Source organism: Mus pahari, chromosome 17 (genome assembly GCF_900095145.1).
Source record: "Mus pahari chromosome 17, PAHARI_EIJ_v1.1, whole genome shotgun sequence".
Classification (NCBI taxonomy): domain Eukaryota; kingdom Metazoa; phylum Chordata; class Mammalia; order Rodentia; family Muridae; genus Mus; species Mus pahari.
In genome coordinates, this window is record NC_034606.1 from 50882131 (window position 1) to 50905148 (window position 23018).

Sequence of the window (23018 nt, forward strand, 5' to 3'; positions counted from 1 at the left end):
TCCTGAAGCCCACACACCATTTGGGTTGTTGTCACACAGCACGTTCCCATGCTGCCTTTACCACAGCCGTCCATGGTGTTATCACACTGCAGACTTTGGGAGTTATAGGGAAACCAAAAACACCTTGTGCACGAAAAAGAAATGCCCTAGTTTGCTCTCTAGTGTAAGAAAATACCATCAGGCATGGTGGCACACGCCTTTAATCCCAGCACTCAGGAGGCAGAGGCAGGCGGATTTCTGAGTTCGAGGCCAGCCTGGTCTACACAGAAAAAACCTGTCTCAAAAAAAAAAAAAAAGAAAGAAAGAAAGGAAATACTGACCAACAGCAGTTCAGAGAGGAAAGGGTTTATTTATGTGGTTTGCACATCAGAATCATAGACCAACCTGAAGGAAAGTTAGAGACGGAATTTTGACAGGAACTGAAGCAGAGGCCACAGAGGAACAGCTGCTTACTGGCTTGCTCCGAATGGCTTGATTGGGTTGCCTTCTTTTACAACCAAAGATCACCTGCACTGGTGTGGCTCTCACATCAATCAACAAATCCCACAGACTTGTCTAAGGGCCAATCAAATGGAAGCATTTTCTCAATTGATGTCCACGTCCCCCCACCCCACGCCCGTGTGTGTGTGTGTGTGTGTGTGTGTGTGTGTGTGTGTGTGTGTGTGTGCGCGCGCGTGCGCGCGCGTGTGCACACATACGTGCCCACATTTCCAGGATGACCCTAGTTTGTGTCACATTGACAAAAATTCTAACATAGGTTTGTCAGGTTTCTGCTATTTTGTGGTTGGCCCTATCATAGGCTAGGTTCTGGTAGGAAAAGTGAGATTTGCTATATTAAATGACCACACCCAAGAAGGGAGGTCCTCAAGGCTAGAACACTCCACAGACACGACCCCCTGCCCTGCCCTCTTGCCTGCCTCCTTGGCGCTCTCTCTCTCTCTCTCTCTCTCTCTCTTCCTCCTCCTCCTCCTCCTTCTCCAATTCCTCCTCCTCTTCCTCCTCCTCCTCTTCTTCTTCTCTCGCTCTCTCTCCCTCCCTCTCCCTCTCCCTTTCTAGTCTTTTGGGTCCAGGACACTATCTAGCTTCTTCCAGCAGCCACCCAACATCTGTCATGTGCCAGGCTCCCCACAATGAATTCAGGAAGAGCCACAGCTCCAGCCTGAGGTCCCCAAAGCATCCACTCGTTTGAGCTGACCCCCACAGAGTGCTCGTTCGTCCTCCAAGAATGGTCCACAAAACACACACTCTTAAGTTGTGGTATATCTATGGCCACAGGCACCAGGATGAACAGGTGCGACTCCAAAGGCTCCCATCCTTCCCAGCTACTGTCTGGCTAACTACGCTCCGCTCCCATCGCCTACTCCATCGCGCTGACCAAGTCACAAGGAATGCCTTACTGAGTAATGGTCCACTCTGCTTTGTCCTCCACTGGGCTCTGTCCTCCACAGGCCCGCAGCAGCCTCATGCATTTGCACCAGGAGGACCCGCTGGGGACATCTAGTCTCTCTAGAATCCAATGAGAACGTGTTGACAGCCCTGTCCCTCCAACGGGTAAACAGGAGGAGCAGCTGCTGACACAGCATCTCGCCCTTGTGTGCCCAGGAACGCCTTTGAGACCTCAAGCGGAGGCTGTCCCTGGTGCAGCTGACCCAGGAGCGCCAGCTGAGCACAGAAGAAAAAGTCGCAAGGGCAGCGAGTGGCGGTTAAGAAACCCGACCCGCCCAACTCATCGCTGGCCTCTGTGGGACACACCGCCACCTAGTGCTCCTCGACCGATCCGCCGCACGGAACCCGAAAGCCGGCAGAACACTGGGTGAGCGGAGCACGTTTCCGGCCGGGTGAAGAAGAGTGAGGACGCCCCTCCCCCTCCGGAGGCTGGGACTTCCGGCGTCGCGTGGACGCAGCCCGAAAGCTCGCGGAGTAGCCCGATGTCGGCGCTGCGGCACGTCGTGTGCGCCCTGTCTGGCGGCGTGGACAGCGCGGTGGCGGCGCTGCTGCTGCGGCGGAGAGGTGAGGCCAGGGTTCCTCACTGGGAACCGGAGCTTGGGCTCCTCCAGGTCTGAGGCCTGGCCTCTTGCAGACTCCGCGGGCCTCCAGGCGAGGACACCGCCAACTCTGAGGACAAAATCACTCCAGTGTTCTCCTCCGTTGGATGACAGACTTCACTCTGAACCGCTACCAGTTCTTCCTGACTTGTAGACGTAGCCCCATGGGTCCTTAGGGTTCGGATCGGATTCCAACTACGGGTCTGAATTCCTCCCGCTGTGTGGCCCCACCTTGTGTCAACCTCTCCTCATTCACCTGGCGGCTTTTAATGGAGCCTCAGCCGTGGATCACCTTCCCCGGGGCACGCAGGGTGCAGAGGCGCGGGGCCAGGAGCCTGGGCTTGGGCAAGTTAACTAAGCACCCCCCAACCCCGTAAAATGGGATGACCCGTAATTTGGGATGACTGGAAAGATTTAACGGCGCAGTATGTATTGAAAGGATTAGCCATGAACTGTGAGATACGTCGGAAAGCAGGAGCCATTCTTTTATAATCACAGCTGCTATGACAGAGTAAAAGAGCCACAGGATACACGTGTGTACTATGGTGAGAAAGGAAGACGGAAGCTCAGTAGCATTTCTCTACAAAGAACTGACTGCAGTAACACAGGCAGGAGGCAGAGGATAGAGTGCTGGCCAGAATAGGATGTAATGGGGTTAATCCCCAGTTATTGAAGCTGACACGATATTAAGGAATTTGTGGTAATATTGAGTAGGCGGTGTGAGTCTTTGAAGGTTTCCAATGAGAACTGTGTAACTAGATGCTTTGGGAAGTGGCGTAGGTTGGCATCGTTCTTCCAGATTTCTCTTTTACTACTTAAGGGAGATCAACTGCTGCCTAGTTTTTATGTCACATTAAAATTGTGTGACATGTGCTAGGGTCCTCTGGTAGGACCGGACCTCAGCTGAGAAAATGTCATCACCCTGGCCTGTAGACTAGTCAGTGGGGGCATTCTCTTAATAATTGGTGTAGGAAGCCTCATCCCATTGTGAGTAATGCTATCTCTGGGCCGGTGGTCCTAGGTTGTATAAAAAACCAGGCTGAGCAAGCCAAGGAAACAAGCCCGGAAGCAGTGTTTCAATTACTGCCTTCTGGTTTCTGACCTGAGTTCCTGCCTCAGCTTCCCCTGATGGTAGACTGTGACCTTTAGGGCCAAATAAACCCTTTCCTCTCCTCTCCAAGATGCTGTTTTTTGTTGTTGTTGTTTTTGGGTTTTTTTGTTTGGTTGGTTGGTTTGGTTTGTTTTGTTTTTAGAGGCAGGGTTTCTCTGTATAGCTCTGGCTGTCCTGGAACTCACTTTGTAGACCAGGCTGGCCTCGAACTCAGAAAGCCACCTGCCTCTGCCTCCTGAGTGCTGAGATAAAAGGCATATGCCACCATGCCCAACCCCAAGATGCTGTTGATCATGGTGTTTATCATAACAGTGGAAACCTAGCCAAATCAAAGGTTCTCTCCCCTCACGCAGCTGCATCTTACTTTTACCCTTCCTTGGATTGTTTTCCATGAAAGAAATTGATGGACGGTATCAGAGGAAAAAAAATCCATCCTCTCATTTTGGCATTGAGGGCTCTTAGAGGTGATGTCCCATACTGCAATCCATAAAAAGTTGACCAGTCCTTGAGTGCCTGCCCCCGTGTATATGGGTCTTGTCCCTGTGTGAGACAATTGACCAGGCAGATGTAGCATGGCAGTGGTGGGGTTCTAAAGCTCTGTGTAGAGTTTGTTCATGCTACAAGCTTGTGGGGTTTTGGCTCTCCTTATGCCCTGGGCATTGTATTAGCTCTCCGGACACAGGATTGTATTATGCCATCTCTGCATTAGTAAGTTAAGTGTAAGACTCTCTTAACAGCTGAGCCCAGCATGGTTAATCTCTACAATAGAGCACAATCAGGTTCCTCCAGACACAAAAGAGGGCCTCATCCCATACCAGGATGTGTGGGACTTTAGTGAGTGTGGTATTTTATTTGGTAAAGGTTTGTCAGCAAAATCCCTGGAAGATTTTGGAAGAGGAGGCAGTAATCAAACACTTGTAGCTTTTGATACAAAGCCCCATCTTTTCTTACATTCAGCTTATTTAGAGAAACAGGGTTTTGATGCAAGGTGAACACCAGTGAGTTTTCTGAGACACTGGAGGGCCAGTGCTGGCCTGTGTGATACTTGGTTGGGTATTAGTCACGGAATAGCCAACGCCTTAATTTAAATGTTTGGTGTAGAGAATTGAACCCAGGGCTTCACCCATGCTAAGTATGGGCTTTCCCCTGGAGGTACAGCCTCTGGGTGATAAAATTCCAATATATATATATTTAAATTCTAATAATTTAATTGTCTTTATATTTGATGACTTAGAATGTAAAAGTCTTAATTGGATAGCTTTTAAAATGAGTTCACTTTAAAAATAACTGAACAGTGATTATCTTAAACATATTTTAAATTCTATATGTATGGATGTCTTACCCACGTGTATGTCTGTACACCGTATAAATACCTGGTTTTAAGGCCAGCCAGAAGAAGGTATCAGATCTCCTGGAACTGGAACTACAGGTGGTTGTGACCTGTCATGTGGGTGTTGGGAATTGAACCTGGGTCTGCTGGAGAATCAGCGAGCGCTCTTAACCCCAGAGCTGGCTCTCCAGCCCTGATCTTTTTAAAAACAAAAAACAAAACAAAATAGAATCTTGATATGTAGTTGGGAATTAGCCTCAAACTCAGTATCTTCCCTGTCCTAGCCTCCCAAATACTGGAATCATAGATTTGTGCTACCACGTCTGGCTGGATGGTAGCTTGTATTTGCATTGGGATCTGAGTTTCTGTTCACCATTCAATCATTCAGCATATATCTGGTCGACCCCTGCGGTGTGCTACGAATTGTATTGACACATATGTAGAGAAATACATATGGGAGAAAACTGGTTTTCATTTTGGGTGGGGACACAGACAACTTCAGTACATAATGCACTAGAAAGTGGGGGCCTTACCAGTACCAGTTCAATGAGGGCTAAAGGGAAGAAGTACCCACAGGTATTACACTAAAATGTAAGCCAGGCCCTAGGCCACATGACAGCCTTGAACTGCCATTCAAAATGTACAGAGACATTGGGGTTGGGAGGGTGTGATGTGTCAGAAATGCCTAGAACACAGAGGTGCCTGCTTTTTACCCTAACGTCTCTCTTCAGGTTACCAGGTGACCGGGGTATTTATGAAGAACTGGGACTCACTGGATGAGCAGGGCGTTTGTGCTGCTGACAAGGACTGTGAAGATGCGTATAAAGTTTGTCAGATCTTAGACATCCCTTTCCACCAGGTGTCCTATGTGAAGGAGTATTGGAATGATGTGTTCAGGTGAGTGCAGTCAGTGCTTCTCCACAGAGGTGGCCAAGACTGCTGAAGTTGGGGCACTGGGGACCTGGCCCACAGCACCCTCACACTCTTTCTTGGGATAGTTCCCACCTGCCAGAGATTTCGATAGTGCTTTTCTGAACCATGGCTTGAGGAGTGAAGGCTGAGACCTCCCCAGAAGGTGCTGGGAGATGAGTGTCAGTCCCCATACAACGTGTGTAAGTGGGTTTGGGGTGTTCTGCTGAGTTTCTTATCAACTTGACCAAAGCCAGGGTAAGGAGAGGGAGTTTCAACTGAGGGGAAATACAGGCAAGTCTGTGGGCTGTTCTATTGATTAACAATAGATGTGGGAAGACACAGCTCACCAGAGGGCAGGGGTCTCAGGCTGTATAAGAAAGCAGGCTGAGAAAGCCAGTAAGCAGCACCCCTCCATGGTCTCTGCATTAGCGTCTGCCTCTGGTTCCTGTCCTGCTTGATATCCTGTCCTGACTTCCCATATAGACAGACTGCGATCAGGGCATATGAGCCAAATAAAATAAACCCTTTCCTTCCCTAGTTGCTCCTGGCCATGGTCCTTATGACAGCAGTAGAAAGCAAGGTAAGAGGAGGTTGGAAGGGAAGAGTTTGTGAGGCACTGCCCTTGCCTTTTGAAAACAAGAAACAGCCAGTAAACCTTTCATCAAATCAAACACTGTGTAATGCTTATCATGTGCAACATCTGAGAGCACAGCATGGCCCTGTTTTGTAGGAATTGACTGTCCAGTTGGGGGGTAGGCTCTTTACCAGAGGTGTTGATGGTAGAGGACATGCCCTGCGTGACAAGAGGGAGCATGGTGTTACATGGACTGTGGTCTGAGCAGCTTCAAGTAGGGCTTGAATAGCGGCTGTTCTGTGAGTTATGAGAGCAGCGGTGAGCGAGGAGAATGCCCCTCATCCATCTCAGGAATGTAAAGTTTGCCTAGCCACTTACTCCTGCGGAGAAAGACATCCAGGGCTAGTTTCTGGTGAACCCTGACGGTGCTTGGAGGCCCATGTCAGGGACAGCAGGCCATGCTCACTGAGGACCGCTCTTGCCTAAATAGGCCTCAGTTTCAACTTAACACTTAGAAGACCTTGGACAATTTATTTGATTTTTCTAAGTCTCAGTTTTCTTATCTTTAAATTAAGGATAATGCCAATGGCTGCCAGGAGCATTATTGAAATGAGTTGAAGTCATACTACGTTCTAGAATAGTGCCTGTCTATTTACAAGTGTTTGGGATATTTTCTGTTGCTGTGACAAAACACTATGACCAAGCCAACTAATAGAGTTTTTTCCAGGGGGGATAAAAATCCATCATGAGGCTGGAGAGATGGCTTAGCGGTTAAGAGCACTGACTGTTCTTCAGAGGTTCTGAGTTCAAGTCCCAGAAACTACATGGTGGCTCACAACCATCTGCAATGGGGTCTGATGCCCTCTTCTGGTGTGTCGGAAGAGAGCAATGGTGTACTCATATACATAGAATAAATAAATAAGTCTTGGCATCGTGGCAGCAGGAGCAGTAGCAGAGAGAGTGGCATGTGGCTTATGACACACTTCCTCCAGCAGGGCCACACCTCCTAAGCCTGCACAAATAGACTGTCAATTGGGGACTGTCTTAGGGTTTTACTGCTGTGAACAGACACCATGATAAAGACAGGTCTTATAAAGACAACATTTAATTGGGGCTGACTTACAGGTTCAGTCCAGTATCATCAAGGTGGGAGCATGGCAGCATCCAGGCAGGCATGATGCAGGAGGAGCTGAGAGTTCTACATCTTCATCTGAAGGCTGCCAGCAGAATACTGGCTTTTAGTCAGCTAGGACGAGGGTCTTATAGCCCATGCCCACAGTGACACACCTACTCCAGCAGGGCCACGCCTTCTAATAGTGCCACTCCCTGGGCCAAGCATATACAAACCCTCACAGAGACGAAGTATTCAAACATCTGAGACTATGGGGGCTGTTCTCATTCAAGCATGTGAGTTCTAAGAAGCCAGTTGACATACTAGGAAAATGGTTTGATAATGAAGCTCTCATGTGGCAGTTTTGGAATAATAAAGAGAGATTCGACATTAAACAGCATCTTGTTTTAAGGAACGCATCACTTAGATCTGAGGATTTTTCTTTTATTCCAGTGACTTTTTGCACGAGTATGAGAAAGGAAGGACTCCAAACCCCGACATCAACTGTAACAAGCATATCAAGTTCAGTTGCTTTTATCATTATGCTGTGGACAATCTTGGTAAGGAATTGCCATTTCTTCATTGGCTTGTTAAAATCATAGCTTTTCAGACACGGTCAGAAGCCAGAACCTTGTCGACAGTTTTGCCTTTCAGCATGCAGTACTTACTGAAGAAGAGAGAACTTTGTAGTTCAGCATGAACATTAGGAGAGGTGCCCTCCACCATGGGCAGGGACATCTGAGAGATGGTGTGTTTGGCCATTGGCCTGAAGGCTGAAAGGTGGTGGTAGCCTAAGCAGAGGACTCTCAGGAAGTAGGATTCAGATCTAAGTCGGTGGTGACTCGGGAGGCTCATCAGAATAGGCAGGAATGGAAGCTGCAGGCCACCTCTGTCAGCTGAACTGTGGGGCATGTCTGCCAAACAGAAAGTGATAGCACACACTTGTAATCCTAGTAGTGGTGAGGCTGAGGCAGGACTGCTGTGTGTTTGAGGCCAGCCAAGCTTCATAGCAAATTCTAAGCATTCCTGGCCCAGAGAGTGAAACCCTGTCCCAATGAAGGAAGGAAAGAGGGAGGGACAGAAGGCAGGCAGGCAGGCAGGCAGGCAGGCACCTGGGCAAGCCAGCAGGCTGGCCTAGCCACAGCCAGAGAGCACAAGATGGAAGTCAGCTGGCTGCTCACAGAGCAGCTGGCCAAGACCCAAGAGCTTGTGTGTCATTTCACTACACTGTCAAAGAGAATACTGCTTAAACTGAGGGTTAGTGCCATCTAGAGTGTGGCCCCAGGAGCCCAGGACACCTAGCACCTCCCCCCCTTTTTAAAAATATTTTATTTATTTGTATTTTCAGTGACACCTAGCCTCTTAAATGCATTTGTGTTGAAGCCAGGTTATGATATGAAGTGGCCCTAGGTGTAACCTGTGTCTGTGTCACATGCTACCTGGTCCCCTGTTGCAGCATCTCCCTGTCTCTCTGGGTCCCCATTCTGGGTTTGAAGCCTACACTAGAACCCACCTGAGGGTCAAACATCTGAAACTTAGGCTTCTGAGGAAGTAGGGTTTCTCTTAGAAGAACCCACACTTCTTGTAGCGTAGCTGATGGTCCTTAAGGAAATGTTCTGTGAGAAGACGCAGAGTTGTGTTCTGAAGGCCCTAGTTGAGTGCTTTGCATCAGCACTAATTCAATGCTCCTGGCTTAGCTGAGGAATTCGGGTGCTCAGGTCTGAGTCAGCCTCCTGCAGTGGACACCTGGACTCACAGGGCACAGGAGAGATTAAGGATATTGAGTGGTCCTTCCATATGATAAAATAATGCACACTTACTAAAAATTACTGACAGTGAAGACAGAGGGGTAGCGTATCTATGGTTTCACAGCAGAATCAAAGGAGTAAGTCTGTGAGTGTTTGTCAGGAGCCATCTAGGACAGGCTAAGGCTAGCAGGTGGCCTTCTTGGAGGTGGCCCATGGTTTTTGCATGGTCTGCAATGGGTGAGCTCTATGAGGCAAGGGCCCAAAGAGACTTCATCTCGGGATTGCTCCTTGCAGCTGCTATGCCTTTCCTGTCATTATTAAATTAATATAGTAATCCCTGGCCATTAGCCTGCCCCACTGAGCAGATTTCCTGCAGATGAACATAGAGATGAACTTTTATGAATTAATGCTGTTTAGATGAATTAATGATTTTATAGAATTCCTGATCTGATTCAAATAATCTGAGGAAAAAGGTTTTAAGAGATGGTTCTAGGGGCTATAGAGATGGCTCAACAGTTAAGAGCACCGGCTGCTCTTCCAAAGGTCCTGAGTTCAAATCCCAGCAACCACCTGGTGGCTCACAACTATCCATAACAAGATGTGAGTGTCTGAAGACAGTTACAGTGTACTTACATATAATAAATAAATAAATCTTAAGAAAAGAGATGGTTCTAGTTATTTTACTAGAAAGATGTAATAAAATCAAATTAGAATCAGGAATAGAATATGTCTGCTCCTCATAATAGTAAGTAAAGGCTGCATGATAAGAAATACAATAATTACACTAAGAAGAGATATAGGCATGGGACAGGTTTGTGTTAAAGGATGAAGCACAGGTGTGAACTATAAGGGAAGGCCATATGAAACCGTTGCTTGTAACTTACAATGAGCATATAAGGAGAATGAAATACTGCTTTGAACTCAATACCAGCATCCTTCTATAACTCCCATTTTGTGTAACATTTTACCCATGAAGTAATTTTCTAAAAGAACTTTTGTCTAAAAGGCCAGGGAAAAGAAAGATGGGTGTCAGGCAGGAGAGATGGCTCAGTGGTTAAGAGTACTGGCTGCTCTTCCAGAGGTTCTGAGTTCAAATCCCAGAAACCACATGGTGGCTCACAACCATCTGTAATGGAATTGATGCCCTCTTCTGGTCTGTCTGAAGACAGTGACAGAGTACTCATATACATGAAATAAATAAATAAATGTTAAAAAAAAAAAAAAAAAAAGAAGGAAGGAAGAGGAGGAAGAGGAAGGAAGAAGAGGAAGAGGAGGAAGAGAATAAGAAGGATGGGTGTGGTGGCTTGGGGAGCTCTGCCCCTTCCATCCATCCATCCATCCATCCAGATGCATATGTCTGTTCATATGTATGTAGGTAAATGTGTATTATGTAAGCATGCATATGGACACTGTGGAGTTGATTGAGACAGAAGGTTGGGCCCGGCCAGAATGTGGGTGTCTGAATGTATGTGCGTCTATGCAAGTTTGCCTGTATAAAGGATTTTAATTCTTTTCCTTTCTTTCCTCTCTGGTTCACAAAGAGTTGCCCAGCTTACCTGGAGAACTCTCCCATTAAGAAAAAGAGAAAAAGGTGATAATTCCTGGGAAGCCATTGCTTCTGGCCTCAGTATAACTAAGAATCAAAGAGAGTAAATATTATTAATACTAAGCAACCTTTACAGTGGCAAAACCAAGATTTGCCCCTGCTGACGCTCTGCCCAATCGGCTACCTTCCAGAGAGAACCACCGGTGCTCCGACAGGCTCCCTGCAGGTGCCATTTGCTCCTGTGCATTAAAAGTCTAGTATAGTCTAGTCTAGTCACTCTCCTCTGCTTACCTCAGTGGTGGGTATTATCTCTTATCAGTTAGTGCTCTGTAAGCGCCATTCCCACTGGGCATCAGGAGTCACCCCATATCCTCCTGCTGTTGAATAGTTTGGTTTTCAGTTTTTCCTTAGTGTTGTAAAAACATAACTTTTTGTACTTAAATCTTTATGTGTGTAAGACAAGACTGAGTGAGCGGATTGAGTCTGGCTTGGGCAAGGCTCGTTAAAGATGTGAGGTTCTATTAGCTCACATTAGGAGTTGAAGGGAGCCTGCCTGCCTGCCTGCCAGGTGAGCCATCTCTAGGGCCTCTGCCCTGTGCTTTGTGCAGGTCTCAGTGAGGCTTTTCTGTGAGTCTTTATCTAGGCTGGTATCCTAGCTCACTTTCTGTTGCTGTGATAAAGAGTCATGACCAAAAGCAACTTAGGGGAGGGTTATTTGGCTCACATGTCCCTGTCACAGTCCATTATCAGGGGAAGCCAAGGCAGGAACTGATGCGGAGACCACAGAGGAACGTTACTTACTTACTGACTACTTCCCATGACTTGTTCAGCCTGCTTTCTTATGTGACACAGGACTGCCTTCCCAGGGTAGTGCTGCCCAAATCTGTCATTTAGCAAGAAAAAGTCCCACAAGCTGGGTATGGTGGCATATGTCATTAGTCCTAGCATTTGGGAGACGGGGAGTTCAGGACCAGCCTGGTCTATATAGTGAGTTTCAGGACAGAGAAAGACCCTGACTCAAAAAAGAAGAGGAGGAGGAGGAGAAAATGTCATACACACTTTCCTAAGGCCAGTCCAGTCTGATGGAGATTTTTTAAAATTCATTTAATTTTTTGTTTGTTTTTCGAGACAGGGTTTTTCTCTGTATAGCCCTGGCTGTTCTGGAACTCACTCTGTAGACCAGGCTGGCCTTGAACTCAGAAATCTGCCTGCTTCTGCCTCCCAAGTGCTAAAGGCATGTGCCACCACTGCCCAGATAATTTTATTTTATATGCATTGGTGTGAGGGTCTCAAATCCTTTGGAACTGGAGTTACAGACAGTTGTGAACTGCCATGTGAGTGCTGGCTGGAAATTGAACCCAGGTCCTTTGGAAGAACAGACAGTGCTCTTAACCGCCAAGTCCCCAAGACATTTTCTGAATTAAGGATTCCTCTTTCCAAGCCACTCCAGTTTGTGTAGAATTTTCAAGAACTAATACCCCTGCCAGTAAGCCTCACACTAGATCCTTCTATTTTGAAAACCCTCAGGAGCAGATGCCGTTGCCACTGGCCACTACGCCAGGACCTCACTGGAGGATGAGGAAGTCTTCGAGCAAAAGCACACTAAGAAGCCTGACAGGCTGTTCAGAAATCGATTTGAAGTCAGAAACCGTAAGTTGGCGTGCGTGGTCAGAGCTGTAACCTCTGTGAGCACAGGGTACTTACTTAGAAGGATGGCAGGAGCAGGGCCTGAGCATCCGGCCCACGCCCAGCTCCGGGTCTCCCAATGAGCTTAGTTCACATTTGCAAAGGCATAGACAGAGCAGGGTTGCTTCCCCAAGGGCTTGAGGTTGAGCATTGAGATGTCCTAGTTGGGTGAGAGCTGAGAAAGGTGAGCCAGAAACTTACCATCTAGGTTATTACATGTGCATAGTCTGAACTTCCAAAAATATTTGGGAAAATCTTTGACGGTAATAATGGGAATGGTCTTAACAGGGTCCCAAGCAGATGGAGAGTCATTTCCCAGCTTGAATAGGGTTATCTGCTCGTGCTGAGGACATGCTCACCTTTGTCTGCCCTCCACTTGTGCTGGTTCTCCTCAGACAGTCAAGCACTGTGTTGACTGACTTGCATGTGGTAGTTTCACAGTGTCTTGGTTTTCAGTGTGCATTTTAGGCAAACCAGAGCTGTTTGTGTATCTAGGGGATCCTAAAAGTGGGTCATGCAAGTGGAGCAGACCAGATCTTGAGCTGGGGGATGGCTATAGTTGTTGGGGACCTGACTGTAACCAGCAGTTTTCATGTGAACATGGTGAAGTGCGTGGCGGAACAGATAGAACAACAGGATTTCAGAAGTGATCGATCTCTGGACTAGATGTGGCTCCGTCCTGTTCTTTCCCTCTGTGGCACATTTGGTAGTGTTACCGGCTTCCTGTTTTAAAGTCATAGGTCCTCAGTGAATTTTAAAGTAACTCAGAAGGTAGATGTGGGACACATACCTATAATGTCAGCACGTGGGAGGCTCAAAAGACAGTCAAAAGGATGCAAGACGAAATAACTCAACCAAAAAAAAAAAAATGCACACCAACACTATGTGAGAGCATTTTGTTTTGAGACAGATTGGATTGTAGCCTTATGTCAGCAAACAGGTGCATTGTTTTTGACAAAGTAACAGAACAGAAAAGGGAGGCAGGTCAGTCCACAGCACATCTCAGGCAGCCCGTAGGTGTCACTGGAACCGTGGGGGTTGGGAGGAGGGTAGTCTCCATTACAAGCAGATGAAAGCCAGCGGTTGGAAACATATGGGCAGTATGATGCTTACCACTGGCTGCTATACAGTGTGCGCAGTGGGCTTAAACTGTGGAGCTGGGGAAACAGGGTTCAATCCCTAGAATTGATGTAAGAATGCCAGGAATGGTGGCATCTATGTATAACCCCAATGCTGGGCAACAGAGAGAGGCTTGACTGCCTAGCCTAGTTGGCGAGTTCCAAGCAAGTGAGAGACCATCTCCAGAAAGAAAGCACGTGACACCCGAGGAGCAGCATTGAGGATGTCATGTGACCTCCACACGTGTGTATTGACATGGACAAACTCTGAAACGCATGCGCACACTCAAAGTTGAGCTGTTGTGTGTGGAGTGTTTCAAATTTCACTAATGGGATGTCTCCTAGTACTATATGTGAGGAAGGGGTGGGGGAGTGGATCTGCTCATCAGCCCCACCAGCCACAGACATGAGTGGAACCGACTGAATGTTTGGGAAATTTACCTGGCCACCTTCTCAGGCTTGAAACTCACCAGGGCCAGCGCCACTCACACTTGTGTATATGCAGTGAGAATTCTTTACAGTTATGTGGAGAGTGTTGGAGACTACAGCAAGGCTGCTAACATGTCGGTCTGGACATGAGCAAAGCGGTTCCCACCAAGGAGGTGCATTCTACAGAGCTGTCTCCCCCGAGGCTGGGCTGAAGGGCAAAGCCTACTGTGTTTCTTTGCACACTTCACACCCGCAGTTGTTAGGCAAGCACACTGCCGACGCTAGTTCAGCATTATTCTGGATGAACGGTCTTAGCCAGTCGCAGCCGTGACTAGAGTCATGAAGATTGGTGCTTCTCGGTGCACTGTTTTCTCATATAGTGTTACTGTTTGAAAGTCTTACAGTCAGAATTGCCAGCAGGGAGAAATTTCTGTATGTAAAACCGACGTTCCTTGTATTGTTCCCAGTAAATAAACCAGGGCCAGAGGTTCCTGTTCATTAGCCATGCTGGTGTTTTTCTCCCATAGCCTTTTGAATGGGTTTTGCTTGTGGCAGACTTGGGGTAACTGCTCACACAGAAGGGAATTAAAGCAGAGCCATTATCTGTGCTCCAGCAATGACTTTTGTTCTTTACTTTTGGCAGCCGTAAAACTTCTCCAAGCAGCTGACAGCTTTAAAGACCAGACCTTCTTTCTCAGCCAGGTTTCCCAGGATGCCCTGAGAAGAACCATCTTCCCCCTGGGGGAACTAACAAAAGATTTTGTAAAGAAAATAGCTGCGGAGAATAGCCTCCATCACGTGCTTCAGAAGAGAGAGGTAGGCGTGAGCAGCTTGCCACTGGTCTGTGAATGTTTGCATCCGTGTTGTCATGGTACAGGCAGGGCTGGACTCTGTGGACCCTCTGCCAGGACCCACTGGGCCAAGCCACAGAGTGCAGCTGCAGGTGAGGAGCACCCAAGGCCTCCTTCTCCTTCCTGCTCCCTCTTGTGCCTGCTGTGGCTGACTGCTTTCTCTGCAGTAGCTGGCTTAGCCAGCGGTGAGTGTAGGCAGGGAGCAGCCCTGCTAGTCCATCCCATGAGGCAGGAGTCTGCAGCCATCTGTACACAGTGCTGCCTATCCCAGGAGACAGTGACAGTCCATCCCTGCCTTCTCAGCGCCTTGTGAGAGACCATCACACACCTGCAGCTGGAAGCCATGCTGACCCCTGTGGAGGAAGGGCTGGGAGCCTGTGAGAAGCCCCAGTAGTTAAGGTTTCAGTAGACGTTAGCTCAGCTGTAGTCACTACTTACACCAGTCTTCTGGGAACACGCATGACTGTGCCCTTTATCAGCAAGTCCACATTGCCAAAAAGAATGTCGCTTGCCTGTTGTACATCTTCCCCGTTGCTCAGCTGACAGAATTTCTCCATGGTAGGAACTGAAGGAGTCACTGCAATATGGGGAGATCCCTGGTCTCTTGGCCTTTGTTATAGAGAGACACTTAGGAATAATTACAGAGCTGCTTGCCCAGAACAGTCCTGGGGTGGTCAGCTTCCAGTCTGGGCTGTGCAGGGCCTAGCCGACTACAGCCAGTCTTCTCCCTGGCCCTGCTTCCTGCTTCCACCTTGGTCCCTGGCTCTCTAGCACTGAGCAGTCTAGCTTGCTCTCCTGAATTGCTCAGGGGTTTTCTAACAGTCCAGTTGCAGATGATGCAGTGTGTTTACATGATAGCGTCTACTTTGAAGCCAAACTCAAGTTCTGTATCTGGAGCCTCCTGCAACACAGCCTGCTCTCTCCCCTTCTAGCCCAGCCCAGCTCCCTATTCCCTGGTTGCCTCCTGGCTTCTGCTCACACCATGTTGGCCTTCCTCTCATTCCAGAGCATGGGCATCTGCTTCATTGGTAAGAGAAACTTGGAGCATTTCCTTCTTCAGGTGAGTGTCGTCTGACATGAGTGGCTGTCTGCTCTGGGCCTGGGTCTCCAGTAGTGATGAAACCTGTCTTCCAGTATTTGCAGCCTCGGCCTGGAAAGTTTATTTCTATCGAGGATAATACAGTACTGGGAACACATAAAGGTGAGTCCTGCCAGTTCTGGGAAGCAAAGGCCAGGGCTAACTCCTGCCCATTCCATGAAGGGCTCAGAGAGGACTTGAGGACTAGGCTGGGCTGGGTACATGCTGCATGAGCAGTCACTCTGACAGGAGTTTTGTGTGTGTTATAATCCCTGGATTCAGAGCTGGAGTGAGAGTGTGTGTCTGTGATACATTACTAAAAGATGCTATAGGAGACTGTAGAAAGAACGTTGCTGACCTCATAGCCAGGTGACTAAGGAACATATGGGTGCCGTTCCCATAATCACAGAGCCAGACCACCATGACTGTACTGTGCAGAGTAAGGACAGAGGCAGTCGCAAGTGCTCACAGCCCTAACGTGGGAACAGAGGCGACATGCCTCCTGAAACTTGATGTCTAGCCTGATCTGTGGGACTAGCTGGAATGACAGGGCTGGTGGAAGGACAGGAGAGCCCCAGCTGAACTGAGTGTTGTATTGAAGAGGGCCTTGCTGGAGACAGTGCTGCTCTTCCTAGCATCCAGCAGCTAGGAGATGGAGGAATCTTGCCAGATTGCCTCTGCCAGGGCACACATTCCTGTAGAGGTAAAGCTGGTGAGCAGGTGGCCTGCCCATACATGAGGTGGGTGTGGTATGGATACAAGGAATGTGCTCAGTAAGCACAAAACCTACTTGGAGAGCTGTAGCCCATGAGGGAAGGAGCCACCAGACGAAAGAGCTGGCATTTGTGCTGGGCTTAGTGCCATCCTAGTCATTGTCACATCCCCCGAGTCCTGAAGCCAAGGCAGGCTGTACACAGGTGTATGGTTAGGGCTAAGAGCCCTTCAAGCCACGAGAATCACAGTGAAGCCAGCACGCCTCAGAACAGTCCATAACCTCCTCATTTATGAGAGCTTGGTGAGAGCTGAGATGCACCCCTGGAATACTATCTCATTATAGGTTGGTTCCTGTACACTTTGGGCCAGAGAGCTAAGATCAGCGGTTTGAGAGAGCCCTGGTACGTGGTGGAGAAGGATGGCACCAAGGGTGATGTGCTTGTGGTGAGTGAGGTTGGCCTTTGCTGTCTAGCATTCCAATAAAATGGGCAGTTCTGGCATTGCCAAGGCCCTGGAGCAGCAGACCTGCCCTCCATAGCTTCCTGGGACAGGTGTAAGGTAACAGGTCCTCATATAAGGTACTCACTAGGCTCCTTCCTGTTAGAGCTGATGGTACACCAGTCATTGTGCCCATTCCTAGAAACCCTTACTGTTTCGCAAAGAGGGATGAAACTCAGAGTGGGTAACTTGCTAAGTCCTGTCATGGAAAGGAAGTAGTCATTGTGTCAGACAGCTCTCCCACCCACCCCTCCATACAAGGGTCCGAGAAGTCCTCGTGAGCTGAGGTAGTTAGACATGGGACCCTGAGCCATTCTGCTGTGTCCTAGGTTCTAGAGCAGATTCTTCAAGAGGGCTTTGGGGATGTTGACAGTAGCAAGAGATTTGGGTTATAAATTTGGAGGGGACAGAGGAGATGCTGCTGGCATCCTGCCTGTGCATATGCAGTAGCCCTAATCCTGACAGTCATCGAATCCAGCTTCCAGGAGTGCAAGGGTGAGAACCTTGCTCAGGGCAGGCTGAGCTGCCAGTGAGTACAGTCAGACACTGGAGGATCCACAGGCTTCAGCGCAGACATTTTCCCAGAAGAGCAGCATGGGAAGGCCTGAATTAAGTGTCTTTAAGCATAAGCTCTCAGAGATGCCTGCTGAGAAAAAGCCAGAAAGGTCATTGGGTCAAGGGCCCAGGTGTCTCAGGGTCTTAGTGCTTCTGGTTCTGTCCCCGGGGAGCCTTGGCTGTCCTAGGCAACCAGGGTTCTTTGGTGCAGAGACTAGTGGTGAACCAGTCGTGCATGTGATAAATGTCCATGCAGGGTCAGCCTTGCACATCTGGAAACATGCAGGTAGGTGGGGCCAGCACCCATCAGCCAGTTGTTGCTGGTAGGGTTTGTGTTTGACCTACATCTCTAGGAACACAAAACAGTCTTCAGAGCATGGCAGGGTGGGGATGCGGTCTCCAGAGATGAGGGGAATCTCACCTTTGCCCCCTGCTACTGCCTCATGGCCATCCCTTCTCTCTTCTATCTCTCTTCTATCTGAAAACCAGGGTGAACAGAGCCTTAAGCTGATGAATGGATTTCTCTATGTGGGCTGGCACAGGAGTGGGGCTGGCTTCTAGTTAGTTGTGGATGTGCTGTTGGGATTGTTCTTATTAATGATACCTGCTGAGGGCTGCTCTCCTCAAAGACGTCTGAATTCTTCTCTGCAGGCTCCCCGGGTGGACCACCCAGCTCTGTACAGGGACCTGCTCAGGACCAACCGAGTACACTGGATTGCGGAGGAACCACCTGCTGCCTTGGTCAGAGACAAGATGATGGAGTGCCATTTCCGATTCCGCCACCAGATGGCACTAGGTGACTGAGTGGGAGGGAGCCCTTGTTGCTAAGCTCCCTAGGGTCAGATTAAGCTAAACCAGATAGACTGTACACTTGCAGTATTCCCTTGAGCACATTGGAAAGTCCCCGTCATTAATACTGTAGCTTCAGAAGTGCTGGGACTTTGAATCAAACTTGAGAATTGCTGGGAAATTGGGTCCCAGTATGAGGGGTTCGGTTACAGTATATTCTATACTGAGGTGTCAGCTCTGAGCCGTTTGGGGCACTGTCCTATCCTTCAGCAGGCAGGATGTTGGGTGTCCCTGCACCCACAGGCTGCTCCTCCTCCCAGGGAGGGAGGGGTTGTGTTTGGCAGGCCCAAGTCCATCTCATGATTCTCCCCACAGTGCCCTGCGTGCTGACTCTCAATCAGGATGGCACTGTGTGGGTGACGGCTGTGAAGGCTGTAAGGGGCCTTGCCCTGGGACAGGTGAGTGTGTCATTGAGAAGGTTGGGGGGTGAACATTGCTCTCACTGGCCTGGTGGGTTCGGCTCTGCCTGGAGTCAGACGCATCCAGTGAGCCTCCCCTCCCTCCAGTTTGCAGTGTTCTACAAGGGTGAGGAATGCCTTGGCAGTGGGAAAATCCTGCGGTTAGGGCCGTCTGCCTACACGCTCCAGAAGGGCAAGAACAGAACCAGAGTGGCTCCCGAGGCCTCAAGTGACAGCCCAGGCCTGCACCCCACATCTTGACAAAGGCCAAGGAGGAGGCATTAGAGCAGTGTCGTCAGTGATGGGTGTTGGTGCTGCAAGAATCAACGGGCGGGCTGGCTGCAGATCCAGGGCAGCCTGAGGAAGGAGGGTCTGCTCTGCTGTTCCAGGAAACCAGAGCGTGCACTGGCTGCTGGCTGCTGGCTTCGGGTCCTAACGCAGCTGCTCTTCCACAGCATCCAGGAGGCCAACAGAGAAACAGCATCCAATAAAACTGTCAAAGTCTGACCACTGTGTCTGGGGCTTGCCTGAGGCCAGGGTAGACTGTTGTGGCTGTACCCCTTACAGAGAGCACCTAGCCAGTAGCACAGCAGGCATGGGAGGGCTGCCGCCCTCTTTCCCCTCCTGGGGCCTGAGCTCCACAAAGGGAAGGCAGTTATCGGCACTAGGCCTTTCCTTGTCAGGATTCTGACCTGTGAGTTAACCCTTCCCCTGGCAGTGCCCATGTCCGGTGGAAGCCAGTGTTTTCCTGTCAGCTTGGCACTGACTTGAAGTGAACACATGTGAGGAGAAAACACAGCAGATGACGACTCTACTGGAGGTATGCATGAGTTACCGGCCTGGGCTGGCGCTTTTGTGCAGCAAAACCAGGTGGAGACCCTGGGGAAGGGGGCCAAAGGGAAAGAAACAGGTGCCCGCTACTTCTCTGCTCCTGGTTTTCCCAAGGGTAGCACCACTGGGCAGACGTGAGACAATACAGAGGGACAAAAGTCTTGAAAACTCACCCTTCTGGACAAGAATCAAGATAAAGGACCTAAGCGGTGAGGGCCAGATGCAGCACCGCCAGGAAGGGGTGACCGGAGCCTAGCCTGGTCGCTTACTTTAAGATTAGGGTTTTAACCAGGCCAGGATCAAAAGAATTCACGGTGCCACTAGAGTTTTCAAAGCCAAGAGAAAATATGTTGGACAGAGCCCTAGGGTCACAGATGCATGCAGCCCCAGAGTGTAGAACGTTTCAATTCACTGTGCCTAGATGAAAGGTGAGTGCAGAAGAGAAGGTGCAGTGCAGAACCAGATTGTAAAATTGAAGATCACACACAAAGTGTAAGACGCTCCCAGATGGAGCAGAGTGTAGATGGCAGGGCTCTGTCACCACAGTGCCAGGAGGAAAGGCAGATGCAGAACACAGAACCAGAAGGTAGTGAAGGCGGTCCAGCAGCCCAGCAGCAGATAACAGTGCCTGCCGGAGCTTGAACTTGGTACCCACATATGCTCTTGTGTGGCCTGCATGGGCCTGTACCCCAGCTCCTGAAGGAGCAGAGACGGAGTAGTGGGGCTTGCTGGCTTCCAGTTTACCTGGAAAACAAAACCAAACAAGCAAACAAACCATGAACCCCAGCTTCAGCAAGAGACCCCACCTCAGACGGGTGGAGGGTGTTAGAGTCCCGAGGGCGCTGGTTGCCTTTTTCTGGTTTCTACCCAAGTACCCACTTTTATTTTTCTTTGTCCCCTTGGCTGGAGAGATGACAGCCCGTGAAAACACAGAATACATCTTTTTAATTTCGCAGATTTGATTTAAAAAAAAAAAAAAAAGACAGAACTAGAAAACTTGGGCAGGTCCACCCGTGTCACGGCAGGCCTGCATATAAATAGAAAGTTATGACAACCCTCCACGGGCCTGCCACCTGCATCCCAGGAGAGGCCCGAGGCTGTCTTCAGCAGTCCCTCCCATGCCACCTTAGCAGGACAGCGGGAACAGTAAACACCCAGCACAGCATGGGTACAAATCCAAAAATCTTAATTTATTATAGATGCATCTCACCTGTGTTGCCATCCAGTGCTGAACAGTAATAAATACACCTGTTAAAAATCTCCAGTGTTGAATCTAAAGTCTTAGGTCATAAAAACAGTTTAAAACTGACAAGTTTTTTGTTTTGCTAACAGTTGTGATCAAATTAAAGACTTCCCCTTCTGAGGTGGCCTGGGTTGCGGAATTGTGAGCAGCCTCTTGGGGACTGAAGCTGGACTGAAGCTCCCCTGTGCTAGGTCACTCTTTGTATCCTTGCCATCCTCCGGCTGCCTGGGCCTCCCGTCAGCCTCTTGGCAGTGAGTGACCCCAGGCCATGTTTTGTAGGCTTTCTTCTCACCAGTCAATCACTAGCAGTCGTGTGCACTTCTGAGAGCCCAGCTTGGTGAGAAGTCCTGGCCTTTGACTGCCTTGCTGAGGTTCTCCATTCTGAGCAACTGTACACCTCGTGTACTTGGGCACCTGACTCGAACAACAGTCCATGCTGAAGTAAACGTATCTGAGTAACTCCAGGCTCCAGGCCCTTGGCCTTGGCTGCACCATGGCTCTCAGTGGGCTGGTCACAGCAGTCCTTGATGTGAGATTCCAAAAAGAATGTGGTAATCGTTGAAAATGGGCACTCTGGCTTTGTTTCTTTACACAATTGGCCATTTGAAGCAAAGTGATGTAATTGGTCAGATTTCAGGGGTGGAGCCCCCTGCCTGCCTAGAGAGCCCTGGAGTCTGAAAAAGTAGATCATTGGCAGGAAGGAACGTGACAGCGTGGAAGACCTCAGGGCTCCCTCAGAATCAGCAACATGAGCACTCTGAGTGCCTATGGGAGCAGGAGCACTGGCAGAAGTCCTCCCCCTGCACACTGGGCTAACTGGGAAAGGCTCCAGAGTTGCCTCGCTGCATCAGGAGAAGAGGGTGTGGGAGTGGCAGGGTGGTCAGGGCTTCACATCACAGCTATGGTGCCCACTCCTCACAGGTGAGCCCTGACCTGGATCCATGGAGCTGAGCACACACATACACACACACAAACACACAGCACATGTGCCGTGTGCTCCAAAGGCCAGCGGAACACCCACACTCCCTGGCTGGAAGCAGCTGCAGAAGTCGTGTCAACTTCACAGCCCATATGCTCCCTACCTGGGCACTGGGACCAGCTGTGTTGACTGATTCCAGATTCAAGTACAACTGTGCAAGCTTCCTTGGGCAATATACTGAGATGCCATTTCATGGCTCGCCAGTGTCTGCAAAGTCAAAGCAGTGTAAAATATACAGATTCCCATCTTCTCCCAAGTCCAGGGAGAGATTTATGTGTATTTACATTTTTAGACAGCAATTTAAGACTCTGCTAGGCTGATGGTGATGGGCTTGTACCACAAGGAGAGGCCTGCGGGGACAGCTGAAGGGGTCGGTCCAGTGATTCACTAAGTCCAGCTCTGGCTCAATGGCCTCCTGTACAGCATGGTTTGGATTCTGTCCTCAGTCTAAGGACGGAGCTATGCCAGCCTTAAGTCCACGTCTCCCTCTGGAGACATCTGTGGCTTTGGCACTTTGTCAGAGTCTGGGCCCTGAGCTCCTATGAGGGCCAAGGGCTTCCCATCTGGACGGTCTTCGTAGAGCCAGCTGCTTTGCAGGGACCCTCACACGAGGGGCCTGCTTGTCCCAGGCTTCAAGGTCTGAGGGCTTGACTGGCAGTCTGTGGGGTCAACTGTGCCTCACGGTTTCCTGATGGTTCAAATTGAAGTTTCATTACTGCCTCTGTGTGTGGGAAGAATTGCCAGGCGTGTGGAAGGGTCGGTCAGTGACGGTGGCAACTGCATGAATCCAAAGTCATTCTCGGGGGGTGGGGCAGAGACTCCCAATCCTATGTGAGGGGAAGCCCGGGGCTCTAGGGACCCCGGGTGGGCAAAGCTGGTGGCTCCCTCCCTCCCAGAGCCCTGGAAGCCAAGGCTACTTACTCTGAGTCGGAGCCGTTAGCCTGGGCACTCCCTGTGCGTACATTCATGGCCACCCCATTGAGATGTTCACGGCCTGGCTCCCTCCTCGGAGTCTTGATGGTAATGACACAGTCAGTGGCATTGACACCATCACCAGAGCCAAGGGAGGATGTGCGGGAGGACGTGGGGCTCTGCTCACAGTCAGCCAGCTTCTCTCGAAGCCGGCACTTCAGTGGCTGCTCTGGCAATGGCGGCGGGTAGGTGACTTTGTTTTTCAGGATGCCTGGGAGAAGGGGGATGACCACCAAGTCAGTCTGGGCAGACTCGAGTGCAGTGGCTCAGCTGGGGACGGATGGCGTTGAGCAAATGAATAAGCCTGACCTGGTTCTTACCAACTTGCCCGGGATCCACCCAAACCCTCCACAGAACCCCCTTCAATCTGCTGAAGGAGGACTCCTGCCCCTGTCCTGTGTGCTGAGTGAGGGTTTGCTCCGGGGACAGACAGCAGGGCT

General features: G+C 49.6%; 2 protein-coding genes across 11 annotated transcripts in view; one reads left to right on the forward strand and one right to left on the reverse strand.

Moving 5' to 3' along the window:
* Positions 1–1877: 1877 nt before the first annotated feature.
* Trmu (tRNA 5-methylaminomethyl-2-thiouridylate methyltransferase) lies at positions 1878–19060 on the forward strand. 5 transcript variants are annotated; one of them, XM_021216622.1, is made up of 11 exons: positions 1878–2010; positions 5218–5383; positions 7537–7643; positions 11905–12027; positions 14254–14426; positions 15468–15521; positions 15596–15662; positions 16597–16697; positions 17958–18102; positions 18471–18553; positions 18662–19060. In XM_021216622.1, the coding sequence occupies exons 1-11, from the start codon at positions 1929–1931 to the stop codon at positions 18812–18814; spliced, it is 1254 nt and encodes a 417-aa protein (XP_021072281.1). In that variant the 5' UTR covers positions 1878–1928; the 3' UTR covers positions 18815–19060. The 5 variants fall into 5 exon arrangements, with proteins under 5 accessions (XP_021072281.1, XP_021072284.1, XP_021072283.1 ...); XM_029531145.1 differs by lacking the exon at positions 1878–2010 and adding an exon at positions 2393–2590 and having other exon boundaries at positions 18662–19058; XM_021216625.1 differs by lacking the exon at positions 7537–7643 and having other exon boundaries at positions 1924–2010; positions 14313–14426; positions 18662–19058.
* Positions 19061–20104: 1044 nt separating this feature from the next.
* Positions 20105–23018, reverse strand: part of Celsr1 (cadherin EGF LAG seven-pass G-type receptor 1) — a 137505-nt gene continuing 134591 nt past the window's right edge. For 4 of the 6 annotated variants that reach the window (XM_029531144.1, XM_029531143.1, XM_029531142.1 and 1 more), the window contains 2 exons: positions 22528–22789; positions 20561–22327 (listed from right to left, as the gene is read on the reverse strand). In XM_029531144.1, the coding sequence (XP_029387004.1) occupies positions 22303–22327; positions 22528–22789 (287 nt within the window). In that variant the 3' untranslated portion in view covers positions 20561–22302. Of the gene's footprint in view, positions 20129–20553; positions 22328–22527; positions 22790–23018 lie in introns of those variants that run through there. The other 2 variants (XR_003842391.1, XM_021217425.2) reach the window with 2 other exon arrangements.